This window comes from Epinephelus fuscoguttatus, linkage group LG16, assembly GCF_011397635.1.
Source record: "Epinephelus fuscoguttatus linkage group LG16, E.fuscoguttatus.final_Chr_v1".
NCBI classification, from domain to species: domain Eukaryota; kingdom Metazoa; phylum Chordata; class Actinopteri; order Perciformes; family Serranidae; genus Epinephelus; species Epinephelus fuscoguttatus.
Window position 1 is genome coordinate 19,223,067 of NC_064767.1, and position 16,154 is coordinate 19,239,220.

The 16,154-nt window shown below is 41.7% G+C and overlaps 2 protein-coding genes across 21 annotated transcripts in view; both read right to left on the reverse strand.

Annotated features, from left to right (window-relative positions):
• kcnma1a (potassium large conductance calcium-activated channel, subfamily M, alpha member 1a) overlaps positions 1–1,933 on the reverse strand; it is a 188,575-nt gene extending 186,642 nt beyond the window's left edge. For 17 of the 18 annotated variants that reach the window (XM_049599796.1, XM_049599792.1, XM_049599788.1 and 14 more), the window contains exon 1: positions 796–1,933. In XM_049599796.1, the coding sequence (XP_049455753.1) occupies positions 796–1,086 (291 nt within the window). In that variant the 5' untranslated portion in view covers positions 1,087–1,933. The remainder of the gene's footprint in view (positions 1–795) is intronic. The other variant, XM_049599801.1, reaches the window with a different exon arrangement.
• An 8,089-nt stretch (positions 1,934–10,022) lies between these two features.
• Positions 10,023–16,154, reverse strand: part of dlg5a (discs, large homolog 5a (Drosophila)) — a 48,143-nt gene continuing 42,011 nt past the window's right edge. For all 3 annotated transcript variants that reach the window (XM_049599784.1, XM_049599785.1, XM_049599783.1), the window contains exons 28-33: positions 15,463–15,653; positions 15,202–15,345; positions 14,849–14,976; positions 14,533–14,642; positions 12,197–12,306; positions 10,023–12,108 (exon numbers count right to left, since the gene is read on the reverse strand). In XM_049599784.1, the coding sequence (XP_049455741.1) occupies positions 12,005–12,108; positions 12,197–12,306; positions 14,533–14,642; positions 14,849–14,976; positions 15,202–15,345; positions 15,463–15,653 (787 nt within the window). In that variant the 3' untranslated portion in view covers positions 10,023–12,004. The remainder of the gene's footprint in view (positions 12,109–12,196; positions 12,307–14,532; positions 14,643–14,848; positions 14,977–15,201; positions 15,346–15,462; positions 15,654–16,154) is intronic.

Below are 16,154 nucleotides of genomic sequence, written 5' to 3' on the forward strand. Positions count from 1 at the left end.
ACACGCTGAGCAACGTTACCTTTCCACTGGCCCTCTGCTTATCCAGGGGACCACTTGCACTACACACAAGTGTGTGTGAGTCACGCATGAAGCAGGCTTTAATACACACATGAATCAGCCATGATTCATCGTCAGAGCAGGCCACCCCAAGCAAAGTAACGGGCAGTCACCCTTTTTATCCTATTCTATTTTTAGTTCTGCATCAGTCCTGCAAACAGGTTACCTCCAGAGACATGTAATGTGCAGCAAAGACACATCCCAGGACTCAATATTGCAGAGTTGTTGCAAAGCCTTGCTGTTGTGGGGTCTGCATGAGGAGTCCCACTGGCCTTCATTAGGTCTCACTGGTGGAATGTGCAGGATCATGTGTTCGGCTACATGAAACTAGGCTCCCCTGTAATGTCTACTTTCACCCTAGAAGTCAGGAGCTGATGTGGCATGAGGACACTTTGATGTACGCTGAGGGGAAATAAAATGAAGGAGCTGCTCTCCTCTCATCCCACCCATATCTGTCATTCAACCACCCCCTTCATTCAAGAGTGGGAGCTGGTAAACACAGCCAGCGGATACTAACAATCACATTCAAGGGATGCATTCATTATAAAGCCACTGCAATTGGCACTTGATGTCTAGCATGGTGGGTGCAGATGATGCAGATGATGAGGAAGCCATCAGATTCAGCTCAGTGGCATGTCACTTGCACATCGAGGGCCAATGAGGGACACAGAAAAAACAAAACACATTATGATGCGTTTAAAGACATTTCACACCTTGTGGACAAACTAGCAGCCGTACCTTGGATTTGATGTTGCAGTGGCAGCAAACAGTCCACAGATATTTGAGGGTCCTCCACAACAGGATGATGAAGAGACCCCCAAAAAACGTCACCATGGAGGAGGCGAGGAATGCCCACCACATGCGCTGTCCATTATTGTCGCAGGGCACCTCGGACGAGAACGGGATGACAACGTCTTCCATCTTGGATATCACGATTGAAGAGTCCGGATTTATATTATTAATGATATTGCTTGTCCTCATAGAGCTGTCGCTGCCATGGGGAACGGTGCCATCTGCCTCAGCTAGCATTTAGGAGCCTTGGAGAGCCTGTGCCAGCGTCCCCAGCCCCACTCACCAGCCATATTGCTTGAAAAAAAAAAATCCCCCTCTTCGCTGTAGATTATGTTCACCCACCCGATGGAGTCTCTTTTTCTGTGTTTTAGCAGCCTATGAATTGTTTATTCGTGACAGCGTGAGGCACCGCACACGCGAACCGGACTAAAACAGCGGGTCGGTGGCCCTTGGTGAGAGGCATTTAAATCCGCAATACTGACGAATCTTCAGCGCGTCTCAGTCTGAGGGGCTCTCTGGCTCTTCCACACCGAAAGCCATGGTGAAGACGGCGTCGTCTGCAGCCGTCGAGGCTGCCAGTGGTTCCTCTGGTGGTGGTAAACAGCGACAGTGAGAAATGTAAGCAGCCTGTTCTCGGCGAGGCGACCTCCTCTAGCCGTCTTCCATTCAGGGATCCTGTCGATTAGCAGGCGGAGAATTCGATCGATCGATTTCACTTTCTCAAAGCGACTGTGCAACAAAACCACAAAGACACACACTTAATATTACACTTGGTTTCGCTGCCTCGCGTAAAGACTACATAATCTTGCGGGCGTTTTTCGCTGTCAATTCTGCGTAAAAAGGACGAGCGCTCGGGTGGATGTCACCGTCTCCATTCGATCCCCTGCAGCCCTGGCACGGAGCGGCCAGCTGAGAGCGCCTGTCAGATCCGCTCCAGAGGAGAGCGGGGAGATTTACAGGTAGGAGGGCGGAGCGAAGCGCTAATAATAAAGATGGACAGAGGGGTAGTGATATCGCGACGATGTTTATTCCAAGTGCCGACCGGTCTGCGCTGCTTGGGTGTATAAAAGAGGTAGGCTACAATTGCGCCTTTGCGTCTTTGATGCGCGCCAATGACGCACGTCGCAAAAGAAAAAAACGGGGCGGCTTTGAAAAGCAGCTATATCGATCAATGATAAATTTTGGTGTTATAGCTCACTATATAAACATCACAGGAAATGATGAATCCCCACAGGAGCTGTAGTGGCACCGGTGGATATAGAGCGACAATAAAGTGAGGCTGGCTGCAACACTATCTATTTTTGTACCGACTTTTCATTAAACATAGTGCTCCCCCTTTTTCAATTACTGAGTCTGTGGCTTGTCATCCATGGATGATGGGCGTCCCTGTTTTCATTTTGAGAAATGAACTCTCACACACACACAAACACACACACATATGCAGAGGGAGTGTTATGAATGTCCTTCCCGGTCAATTACTGTAATATGCTCACACTTTTAGCTCACATATTGGGTCAATAACAGGTGTGGATTGGTGATGATGGTGAGGCATGACTAGATGTAGTTTATGGCTGCACACTGATGGTCCTCAAGTAGCCAGCCAGACCAAAGGATATGAGGAAACAGCTGGCTCAGGGCCCTGAATAACCACTGACCCTTGAGCTCCAGACCAGGCAGGTGCACACAGCCACCTGTGTCACAAGGCTCCAGACTTCTTGGAGGTTGGTTGCAATATACCCTCAATGATATGTCGCCCTAAGTCTTTCTGAAAGCTTCAGTTAAATGTTCCTATCCCTTCTGCACTGTATGGTTATATGCATATGCAACATGATAACAAATATCAGCAGACATAATAAATGTCTCATGGAGTGTGGAGTTATGACACCTCTCAAGCACTGATCATTTCAAAAGTAAACATGCCTCAGTAATGTGTGGTGAGGAGATGTGATATATGTTCTGCTGGTAATTTATTGGCCAGGAAATATTAGTGCTTCTACAAAAATAGCTGCTGTAACAGAACCCTCTAACGTTTAAGCAAGGCGAGCTGAGAAAGACCAATAGACAAGGCAATCTGTAAATTACAGCACGTCAGAGTTATGAACGTCTATGCAAGCATTTTGACTGTTTATATAGAGGCATTGCAGGTCAACACTGCTGTCCACCAGAGTGACAGAACAAGAATAAACTCAGATGTTTGAAATGTTTGTGACACTCTCATTGATTTTGGTTCCCCAATTTCCTCCATGTTATTTCATTCAAGTTTGCTTCAGGATGATATGGAAGCCCTGAGAGGCAAGTGAGGGAAAAACAACTCTGGTAATGCATTTTCTGAGTCTGAACTAAATCGTTTTCTGTCTTGTGTCAGTGACTTAATGTGGAAAAAAAGGCTTTGCCAGGATAATCTTTTTAATTTCCATTTTTTTAAAACGATGAAAACAAGTGAAACAAAAGTTTTGGCAGGTGATTTTTTTTTCAGGATCATTTTCAAGTGTTTGTGGTACTAAATACTTATTTCAGCCACAAGAGGCTGAAGTGCACCACTATCCCATGTTCTACTAGCACTACCCTCTAATAGTCGAAGACTAAACATTAGTTGAGTCGCTATAAATAAATAAATAAACGTGAAACTCTATTAGGAGCTGCACCTTGTCAAAATAAATCAAAATCTACATAAATGGAAAATGTGCGAATTTAATTTGAAAGGACAGACACAGGAAGTGTCCACGCTCAACAGTCAGACAGGAGTCACATTAATTTCCAGGGCTGGTACCTGCGGTTATTCCACAGGCTAGTTAATAACATGTCGGGCAGGAAATCCAAAGTGTGGGATCATTTTGAGAAGGTGAAGGATGAACCCAAGGTGATATGTAAACTCATCTTCATTGGTCGACTACAAACATGACGTATCATCTGAAACATGTCAGTAGCTACATGCCCATTAGCCACTTAGCACAATCATTACTGCTTTGCCCACAGCGTCAAAAACAGGTGGCTCGCTCAGTGTGTGACGTGCACTTGTAGATAAAATATAGGCCTATATTAATGAAGGTTCATTAGTACGGTTTTGTATTTCTCTGTAATGTAGCACAGTGTTAACAATGTTACTGATACTATTCTTTCTCACACCTTCAGCTCAAACCATTGTGTTGCCCCGCCCAAAATATATCATTTAACAATTAAATTAGCATCGTAAACATGCAGGCGACTAGTCGACTAATGGACCTAAATGACAACTGTTGGTTGACTAGGAAAATTCTTAGTCAGGGGTGGTCCTATAGGACTAAAAGCATTCATGTTTTGTTCCGGGTGAGTTTTAATTTCTACATGCACTCTGAACAGCAGCCTGTATTGTATGTTAGCAAGTTATGTAACATAGAGTGCTCAAAGGATGACATTTTTCTGTAGGCTGATGCAGAAGTTAGTGTCGCCCTGGTTCCTTTGTCAAAAAGCCTATGGGATTATTCCATTTGATTTTGGATTTTTGCCAAAAAAATAAGCTCTGTGGCAAACAAGCCTTTATGATACTTACATGTTTTGTTCAGTAAGATTCGGTCAGAAAGGCGATCATCAAAAGTAAAAAGCTAATGTTAGGTTAGAACGAACTACACTGTGTTCACATGACCTAACGTCACCACCATAACACGCACTGTATAGTCTCATTAAGCTTTTAATTGGTGCTAATCTGCAGATAGCATTATATTAGCTAAACTTTTTTTTTACAACATGTAGTAGTGGTGAACTTCAGCCTCTTGTGGCCAAAATGAGTATTAACAACAAACGTGGTTTCATAGATGCAAAAAAAAAAAAAAAAAGGAATTTAGATTTATGGTCCAAAACTTTTTTAATTTTACTTGGAAAAACTTGTGTGTGTTTTACATATAAAAAAAAAATAAGGAAGTTGTAAAGATAACATTTCGTATCAGTTCGTAAGTCATAAACACAGGAGAGAAAACAATTTTGATCAGATCACCACTTTATTTTTCTCACTTGCCTCTCAGGGCTTCCACCAAAACACCAAGAGGAGAATTAGACAGGCAAAACTAAAGTTTTTACTTTAACATACAGCTCTATTAATATATATATTATTAAGCTCAATTAACGGCTTGTGGCAGCACTAAACAGCATCTGATCAGCAAGTGGTCAGGCAGGCAGATAAGGATGGGCAATTAGCAGCAGCTCCGAAGTCGTCCTCCTGCTGGTAAAATGATGAACTGTCACTTTAAAGGCAAATGATGCTGCTCTCCAGCAGCCGAATGGAAGCATCCACCACCATTTTTATTTCTTCAAACACTGAAATATTGTAATAAAAAATGGACATTCTCACTGGAACCAAGGTGATACTTGTGAAAAATTATTAGAGCCGAGATTTCCAGTACCTCGTGGTGATGAAATGTTTATTAATGCTCATCTTTATTAAATAAGGAATGTTATTTTCAGGAAACAAGCGGAGTGTAAATCACACGTGGGTGCGGTTAACAGAGGCCTTCTACTGAAAGCAATAACATTTATTCATGTTTCATATTGTATTTCACAGAGTTACAACGATATCTGCATATAATTTCAGCTGTGAATTCATATTCTCTGACGAATGTACGAGAAAGTCAAACAACAGGAAGTCATACCCCTGACATAGCCGATTGAGAAGCAAGCAACAGTGCTTGTGATGTACAGAGAGGTCACAGAAAGTGAGAACATCACCAGCACATCACTACATACATTATGTGTTATCATAAATCTAGCTGGTATTTATTACCAGCAACAGAGGAAGGGACTCGAATTGATCATCCCCCATGAAAGGCCAGCTGTTGGCCGAGTGACTCCTTGTGGGCCGGCAGAACTTTAGCTGGAGGGCTGACAGATGAGGAGATTAGCACGAGAGCAGTCAGGTGGTAATCCTGCAGGACATTTGGAGATGCTGGAGTTCACGTGCTGGAGAACCAGCAGCAGAAGGCAGAACCAGACGAGTTCATCCCATCATGCACGGAGATGGAAATGAAGGAAAGGCCACGGCTCGCCAGCGTGGACTACAAAGATCCATCGCTGTCAGACGTGAGACTTCTCAAGTTCAGTTGAGCTGTCAGCAGCTGTCTTGAAACAGACACCTCAGCAGGAGGGCTGGAGACCCTACCCCTTTCTAAAACAGGCCAGAGGGGACTTGGAGGACATGAAGAATTAGGACACAACGCCATGGATGTGCACCTGAAGTCTATCAAATGAGTGACCAAAACCTTGAGAGTAACATCCCTTCTCTTTTAGAACAATAAAAGGACAAGTCGAGGCAGTTTGAGGCATTGGTGGATGTTTTGGAGACACTGGGTGCTCTCTTGCCCCAATGAACCCGACAGGCAGCTGGAGGGTAGTCATCCACTGTGACATCATTTGCCAGAGGACCATGTGACCCCCGAACGCGGCGCTCAGAGGGAAGAACCTCGAGCTAGAGGCGCCCAATCAACCAGCAAGATGTGTTGTAGCTACAGGCTGTCCAACTGGATGGAAAACAGCTCTCACAGAATGCTGCAGAAGTTGTTCTTGGAATGTAGACTCAATATACGGTCCCACATTCATCAGACTTCTGAGAACTCAGCTTTATAGTAAAAAGAAAGTTATTCACTGAGTGTGGAAACTTCAAACACATTTGCCAAGAGACTTACTCCTTCTTAGAGTGAAGTGTAAGAGTGGCATTTAGAAGTTGCTCTCCAGTGATCGCGTGACTAATTATGTGAATAGTCAGAGCAGAAACAGCCAATCAGAGACAATGATTCCACCTACATCTGCAATAATGTTGATTGTTTTGAGAAAATAGTGATATTTTACAAAGTGATTTGAATTCTTGAAAACATTTTTTGTGTTTGTGTGAATTGCTTAATATTTCCAGCAAGAATTAACATGTCTCATATGTTTACAATATATTAATAGTTATTGAATAGTGGGAAATTGGCTGAAATTGAATCAAAAAGAAAACAAGGAAAGACATTCTGCTGCTGGTGGACAAACATCATATAATCATATTAAGTACCACATTGGCAAGTGCAGACAATGAAGAATACATGGACATTGATTACAGACGACATACACTGCAGCTTTATTTGTGTGTTTGTACCTGTAATTAAGGTTAAAAAATACAGCAAAACCGGTGTAACATGCAGTGGTAATCCGCTGTGTGTGAATTTATATTAAGCCTAGCTAACCTTTGCTGGGAGTTAGTTACATAGTTCAGAACGTTGCTGTGTTTTAGGCAAGAAGACAGTTATTAAGATGATATATGGTTGGATTCAGTGACTTACATAGACAGCTCAGTAATCAAAAACAAGTAAGACAAAGAAATGTACTTATGTCGGCTGAAAACACTCTTTGTTACTGAGCGCCACCGAAACACGGTCAATCTCTGTGAAATTTCCCAGATCACTGTCTGGCGGTATTGTGGTCAACTGGCTGGAAGCATGAAAGGATCGTCCTTCTGTAACCACTTGAAAAGTCTGTGTTACAGTTTACCCTGCGTTAGAACGTTCCCTGCACTCCCCTACATTTTAGCGAGGGAACAACTGGCTTAGACATTTTCAAAGGGGTCCCTTGAACTCTTGTCTCTAGATACCTAAATGACAATGGGTTCTATGGGTTCCAATGAGTCTTCCTGTTCCCTTTAAATTCTTTGCTCCTTACCATCAATGTACGCCTTCAAATTAAAGCTGTATATTCGTAAGTAAAAGGACAGCTAGCCTGTTGGAAGAACAATGAATCACGTAACATGTATAAACAGATACATGACAAGGGAGTCAGAAGTGACCATATTTCGACGAGAGGCTGGAGCTGTGGAGGAGCGAGGGGTGGATCTGACTGAGTAGCTGAGAACACTATCGGCAGACACCCTGTCACTCAAAACAGTCTTCCCTTAATTATACGTAACTTAAAGCCTTTTTAAAATGTAATGCAAATGTTTTTTGGACCAGGCTGTCAACATGTTTATTTCTGCTGTGAAGTTGGGCAGTTAAATGGAGGTTTACGGGGACTGGCTTTTGGAGCCAGCCTCTAGTGGCCATTCAGTGAACTGCAGTTTTTGGCACTTCATCTTTGCTTTATTTTTCATTTCTTGAGGTTGTTTTATTACTAGTAATAAAAAACAGAGTATATCAGAATGTAATTCCTTGACCCTACATATAGACATAGTTTCAACTAGTCTATTAAACAGCATAAACAAATTCCTGAAATTCACTTTTGGTATTGGTGTGCCACTCGAGGATTTTCCATGGCTCCATCTGGCCACCCCTATGAAAAATTTCTGGGGGCACTACTGGTAACATGCTATTAAACGTTCTGTTAAAACAAGGCTAAACTGCTTTATTAAATAACACTGTAGATAGCATTTCAGTAATCACCATGTTATTTTTTACAATCACTCGAGTGCATGTCTCATAAGATGGGTGCTCACCAGTCTCTGCAGACATCAAGGCTCTGCTCCTAACCATCTTAAGAGATTTTGATCTCAGTAAGAATCTAATTAAATAAAGACACTTAAGTGACTCATACATACACTATGCCTGCTTTCTATTTTCAATATAATTACCACAGTCCTATTTTGGCATGTTGGACTCAGTGTTCTAGCACACACTGACCTGTCACCGTCAAACTGCAAAACACGATGTGTGACTGCAGTGCTGCTGAAGAACAAATAGAGCTACAGCGTCTTTATGAGTGTATGTAAACCCAAGAGTGCAGACGCGTCTTTAATGCTGAAGCAAGGCCACATTTTTATCGCTCTCTCTCTCTCTCTCTCTCTCTCTCTCTCTGAAATCCTGGCAGATATTGTCACACTACCTTATCTCAACTCTGGAACTGATGACCATTTCATCTGCCATGTTTTCATTTGCTGCTGCCTTCAGCAAAAAGGATTGACTTTCATCCTCATATACATGTCTGAAGGACACTCACATCTCAGCGAGACATTTACAGAGGATTTGCTCTCGGCTCTGCTTTTATCCTCTTCTTTAAAATACAACGTAAAGAAAATGGAGGAGACAGAGTAGCATGTTGGGAATTACAATATAGCCTGTGACTTATAGTGACATTTACTGTGCAAATACTCTAAATGTACGATCATCATATGAATCCGTACATACACACTGGTGACTTTATTAGGTACACCTGTTCAACTGCTAATGCAAATAGATAATCAGCCAATCGTGTGGCAACGACTTAATGCATTTAGACATGTAGACATGGTCAAGACAACCTGCAGAAGTTCAAACCAGCATCAGAATGAGGAAGAAAGGTGATTTAGAAGCAGATGGGCTACAGCAGCAGAAGACCACACCAGGTGCCACTCCTGTCAGCTAACAACAGGAAACTGAGGCTACAGTTCACACAGGCTCACCAAAACCGGACAAGATTGGAAAAACGTTGCCTGGTCTGATGAGTCTGGATTTCTGCTGCGACATTCAGATGGTAGGGTCAGAATTTGGCGTAAACAACATGAAAGCATGGATCCATCCTGTCTTGTATCAACAGTTCTGGCTGGTGGTGGTGGTGTAATGATGTGGGGGATATTTTCTTGGCACACTTTGGGCCCCTTAGTACCAACTGAGCATGGTTTAAACACCACAGCCTACCTGAGTATTGTTGCTGACCGTGTCCATCCCTTTATGACCACAGTGTACCCATCTTCTGATGGCTACTTCCAGCAGGATCACGCACCATGTCACAAAGCTCAAATCATCTCAAACTGGTTTCTTGAACATGACAATGAGTTCACTGTACTCCAATGGCCTCCACAGTCACCAGATCTCAATCCAATAGAGCACCTTTGGGATGTGGTGGAACGGGAGATTCTCATCATGAATGTGCAGCCGACAAATCTGCAGCAACTGTGTGATGCTATCATGTCAGTATGGACCAAAGTCTCTGAGGAATGTTTCCAGCACTTTGTTGAATCTATGCCACGAAGAATTAAAGCAGTTCTGAAGGCAAAAGGGGTCCAACTCGGTACTAGCAAGGAGTACCTAGTACCAGCTCCTACTGGGAGTTCCTGGGAATTTCTGAGGAAATTAGAAATGACTTAAGTATTTTAGTGAGTACTGAAATTGCCTAAATAGTCTTAGAATAGTGGAGGTAGAAAAAATTGAAATTAAACATTACATTTTTTCAGTATCAGACGAACATAAACACAGACTGAATCCATATTGTGATACAGAAAATGAGTTTTATTCTCATGTTAATGTCTCAACATACAAATCACATTCTTTTTAATAAAAGAAAAGTTCAATCAGTACCTGGCATCTAGACGCTTTCTAAAAATACAACTATTTCACGTTGTATCCCGCTCGCTCTCTAACATACACTATCTACTCAGAAAAATAGTAACATTACAGTTTGCCTCTGCTTACTCTTTTTTTTTTAGCCCAATAGTCAAACTTGTGGACCAATTTTTCCTTTGAAAAAACTGTGCAAGAATAGATCCCTTTTTAATAATTCAAATAAGAAGTGATCCTTTTTTTTCTAATTAAGAATAAAAGGCCATCAATGAAATGTAAGGAACTGATGTGAGAGATAAAAACGTGAATTAGTTACAGTAGAAATCATAGTACCTATTCGTAGTCTACTGGAAACCTAGGAACAGTTACGTGTTTAAGGTTAACAGATAAACAAGTGCAAAACAGAAAATAAAAAGGATAAAGTTGCCTTAGTGAATTTTGGCACAATAAGATAACAGGGTATGGTTTTTTTTTCAAGGAAGGGCAGAATATTTTTGTCAATATTTTTTGCCTCCTGAATAAAAAATACAATTAAATAACAATGAAAAGTCACTAACATTTAAACAGATCAGAGGAAAATCCTTTAAGATATTACCCTGCAAATTTTGCTTCATAGTGTCTCTTTTAATGAGTACATCGATAAGTGACTGACAACCAACCACAAAAAACAAAAATAAATTCTTAAAAAAAAAAAACATGCTAATACCTGCTAAGACATGACTTGACCGCCAGACGTTCCTAGGCGTATGACCTAGTGAAAATACATGTAATATATATTTATATATATTTGTTTCCTTTTTTTTCAGATGTATCTGCATACTGTATATGTTATACTCTATATTGTTGTTAAATATATGTTAAGGAGATAGAATGATAGTTACACAGTGGTCTGTCTAGCCCTGGAGTGCATTCTGAGGAGTTAACCCGTTGGCCGCCGCTTCGGCCTACCCTCAAAACCTCACCATTGTCATGCGCTCTACACTGTGCTGGTCTCAAATCAGCCCCTAGATAACTCGTCCATGATGGGTGATATGATGCTTGGAAGAGAAACTCTTCGTGACCAGGGGCTGGTTTCAGATCAGGCATCTGCTCCGAAGGCACTTCCGAAAGACCCATAAACTGTCCACACACCCAGCTACTATAGAAACACAATGCATAGAGCAAACATCGATGTGTTTTTGAGTTTTTTTCATGGCCGTCACTGCTGGCAGTCAGGTTCAGTAAGACCACAGCTACATACTTCAAGAGGTTTGATGCTTTTGCGCGTTTGAGGAATGTGATGTCTGATCCCGGCATTCCATTTCTATAGCATTGTATTCGTGCCAACAAACAACCACGGTTCAACTGAAATTGTCATTACAATTGGGAACAACAGTCTCAATGTTTTGTCTCTCGCACACGCACACACACACACACACACACACACACACAAACACACACAATTAGTTGTCAGTCGTCGACAAATGGGTGCATAATTGTAGGGAAACCACAGAAGTCATTTGGTACATGGAAGGGTCGGGGGGGTGGTTAAACTTCATTAGTGTTTGAGGTTTGTGTACACAGAGGGGGAGGGACACGCATTCAAGCAAATATTGAACACCGATAGTCAGACTCATCTTTTGACTGTAAACGGACGCTTACAATGCAGCATTACAAATACACCACCAGGAACCCTTAGGGAAGACTGACTGAACTTTGAACGTCGAGATCCAGTGCTACTAACCTGCTCCGGAGCACATGAGAAATAAAGGAGGCTCTGATTATAAATCAAGACAAAATAAAAAAATATCAATAATTTACATAACTAGCTCACTGTAGTGTACCTATTGGTATAGTGTGAAAGGGTTTATTAGTGTTCGGGGAATGAAGAGATGGAAGACGCAGCTTGCTGTAGTGGCAGCTGGTCTCCTCTAGGGGCAGCCGAGGGGAGTCCACAGGACTTTACTTTGTTCTTGATCAACTATAGTCATGATCTGAGTGCAAATGTAAGGGAGGGTGCCACCTTGGACAATACCTGGAAACAGAAGGAACATTTATCACAGTGTGAAGAAGATGCTGACTGACAAATTATGGATGTGTTGTTGTACTGACTGTGAACAAACCTGTGAAGAATTTGCTGTACTCTTGCTCTATCTTCTGCGCACTTTCAAATTGCTCCTTGGAATGTTTTTGAGAAACTTTGTCCCGCAGATAAACCGGATCTTTCTGCTCCCTGAGGAAAAACAACATGGTGATAGTCATTCAGATGAGAGTATTTGAAGTATGAACATCAACACCAGTGACCACTGTCTTCCCTACATTTTGTGCATTGTGTCTATTTAAGCTTTCAATCATTCAAGGTGTCTATTTTTTAACCTTCATTTAACCAGATAAATCAATTGAGAACCAATTCTCATTTACAGTGACGACCTGGCCAAGAGGCAACGACAGAAGGCAGTTTGGAACAAGATATTAAAATACAGACAAAGCTGGTGCAATTAGACAAAATTAAAACATCTCAATATACACAGTATGCACAGTGTTCCAGAGCAAATTCAAAAACAGGTGCAGTAATCAGAAACGGTTGAAATGAGTTATGAAAGGAGGGTAACAGAATGAAGTTGTGGAGTTCTAGCATCTTTTGCAACTTGTTTCAGTCACTTGGAGCAGCAAACTGAAATGAGTGACAACCAAAGGTGTTGGACTTTAGGAATGACCAAACTAATGGATTGTTAGAGTGTAAATTGCAGTTAGAGTTGGACATATTAAGTTGTTAGCAGAGATATGACACCAGTGGATCTGTCGTCAGGTATGGAGTGATGGCCAGTTGACTAGAGAACACAGGTTAAGTAGGATTTATACTTCTGTATCAAATCGATGCTGTAACCTACGCCGTAACCTACGTGTTAACCTATGCGGTAACCTGACGTGCACCTCCCCAGAAATGTAACTACACGTCGCGGCGACGCAGGCCTCCTGTCTATTTTTTTGTAAGTTGAAACCATTTCCCGCAGTGGAAACAAAGTTTTTGTTTATTTTTATTTCACAGATAAGAAAAAATAAATTGTGAAGACAATAAAGCCTCCACAAAATTTCATTTTAAGTCTTGTGTGTGATTTATCCTGGCTCCATATGAGTAGAGGAAATCTCTGCTATTCGCTAGGATAATTTATACAATGTAAAATGTCATAGGCTTGTGCTAATAACTTTAGCATGTTATATTTGTGTGGAAAACGTGTTTGGTATAAGACAGCTGTTTTGTCAGTGAACCTTGTGAGTTTGTAATGGAGCCAAATTTTGTAACATTACCTTTATTAAATGTTGCTGTTGTCCCGGGCTTCATATGAGTAAAGAAAAAGTCTGCTACCTGCTAGGCTAATTTATACAATGTAAAATGCCACAGGCCTGTGCTAAAAACGTTAGCTTGTTGTATTTGTGGGGAAAATGTGTCCAGATAAAGACAAATGTTTGTCTGCGAATGCTGCGATTTAGTGTGAAGGCTCTGCATAGAGCTGACACACAAGTATAAATCTGTCTTTACAGTGAGAAGTGTGGAAAAGGGCGCTGATGACAAAGTGAAAAGCAGTTCAGTAGATGATTGCCAGTTTATTAAGATATTTGGAGGCAAATTTGTAGATTAAGTCACTGTAATCCAGGATTGTGAGAACTGTCATCTTAACCAAAGTGGGTGAAAAACGCTATATTACAGGAAATCAATTTTCTCTCTCACTTTGGAGAGCAGCGTGTTTATGTACGTTTGAAAGGAGAGTCAGCTGTCGTGCCAGATACCTTGGTATTTATAGGTAGTTCTGACCCATCTAGGGAGCAGATTTTGAGGTGACAGGACACTTGAGGTAAGTTCCAGTTGAAGACTATGCATTTTGTTTATTAGAATTTAGGAGATGGTGAAGGTTGGACTTGAAGAAGGCATGTTGTTGAAACAGTGTTGCAGGGAAGTCAGGGCAGTGTTAAGTGTCTTAACTGATAAAACTATATGCTCAAATTTAAAATACACCTGTTACTTATTTTGCCAGTGAAGGTCTTGGGAGAGAATCTTTTCTGAAAATCAGTCACAAATTAGGCCAACTACATCTATAGTTTAAGAGGTACTGTAGTACAGTAGTAATTTTAAATATGTCTGATGAATCCTGGCAGAACATTTATAAAAATATGACACATAAGGAGTGTAGAAGGGATGCAGCACTGCACTGAGAGACTTAACTTTAAAAAGAAAAAACAAAAATCAGGCATGTTTCACCAGCTGTTTGGGATTATGCAAGAGTTTGTGTTGGGGTGGGCTGCTTTGACAGACGCGCCAAAGGGTTCATGGTGGGATGGCGAGTGTGAAGGCTTATCCTGCTCCATCCATCCATACACACACACACATACACACACACACACACAGTGGGGATGACACTGTTTGAGGACAGTGTATGTGATACCAAGAGATGCTACTTACTTGATCTGCTTTGCGTTTTTGTAGCGGACAAAGACAACAATTGGATAAATGTGAACGCTGTGGAGCCTTTCAATGGCATGCGGGGCGATGTCGAGCAAACAGTGACAGCCCTGTATCCAAAAAACAACAAATTAACTCAACACATTGTTTCAAAATGCTTGACAATTAACGCTTGCTGTCATGAGCAGGAATCTTGCATCTCAGATTAAAATGCTGCAACTGTGATAGTTTATCTGGAGCAGAGATTAAAGACAAATTGAAGCCACTTTATCTTTGCTGATAAAATCTGAGGAGAAAGAAAAGCACCGGCTAATACCTTATCTGTTATTTCCTTTATAGAAGCAACAGTGGTCACGTCAAAATGGCCACTCCTGCGCTTGTAGTCAATGAAGAGGCAGTCCTTGACGCCCCGCTCGATGGCTTGCTGGGATGCCTTCATCACCTCTGCAGACCCGACAGACAGGGCAGAGAAAATTAAAGGTGAAAGCAGGGATATTCCTTGAAGTTGTAATGTAGAAATAATCGCATGATGCAAATGTATTTTAGATACCAACCCCTAAAAGTCTTATTTCAGATGATAGCACTATCCAACACTTATTAAGAACGTAGATGCACTATTGATTCCCCGGATTTGTAGGGCTGACAAACATCTTTAGTAGCTGAACTCACCCAGTACACATCTGCAGAACTTCCCAGGAGACTCTTTGACCAGCATCTCCTTGACCGGGTCAGTGAGCGGCCCGAGGATGAGTACTGGTCGGGGAGAGGTGCACTCCACCTTCTGGACCCGCTGGTATGCCAGGCTCACACAGTCTGACACAAACAACACACAGATCAATCAAATACCCTTTCAAGCAAAGATTTTTGTGGCGTCATTTTGATGCTTCCTGCTATTTTTAAATTGACAATATCTGTACGTTGTTTTCTCACCGTCAAGGAAGGGGATGGAGTCTGTGCTGATGGCGTCCAGAGCCACCATCTCTTTGCTGTCTTTGGAGCTGCTGCGTTTGTGTTTCTGTTTCCTCCTGAAGAAGGATCTGCGCGCCGCTGCAGAGAGAGTCTTACTGGAGTCTTCCTTCATTTCTGTCACGCTGTGTCTGCGGTAAAACTCTTGGTCCATCCTACACCACACACACACATACACACAGAAACAGATTTAATTGCAGAAGATTCACACGGAAAAAGGCTGTGTGTGTATCAGTGTGTAAAAGTAAGACTTATTTTTCTGTTTTAGGGACATTTATGGCTAAACTGATCGTTAAGAGACAATTTGCTGCACTAAGGTTAAAGCAAAGCAGGTTTATGTTTGGGATGTAGCTCTGAGATTCAAGGTTGGTTGGACAAAATAATGAATCTTTATTGATTTTAGCATTTGTTTGGGATTTAGTGTTAGTGTTAACAAAAACATAAAAAATCCATTTTGTTTAGCAACATCAATGCATGTCTGCACAGACACACGACAAGAGGACAGCGTGACCTTGCAGTCAGAGCAAAAGGACACTCTGAAACATATGGAAGAGAAGTGACATTACATATGATTCCTACATCGTGGCAGTGTGGCACAGATTGTTGTCACAGCTGTTACAAACTGTCCTCCAGCTCAAAAATGTATGTGTGTGTAA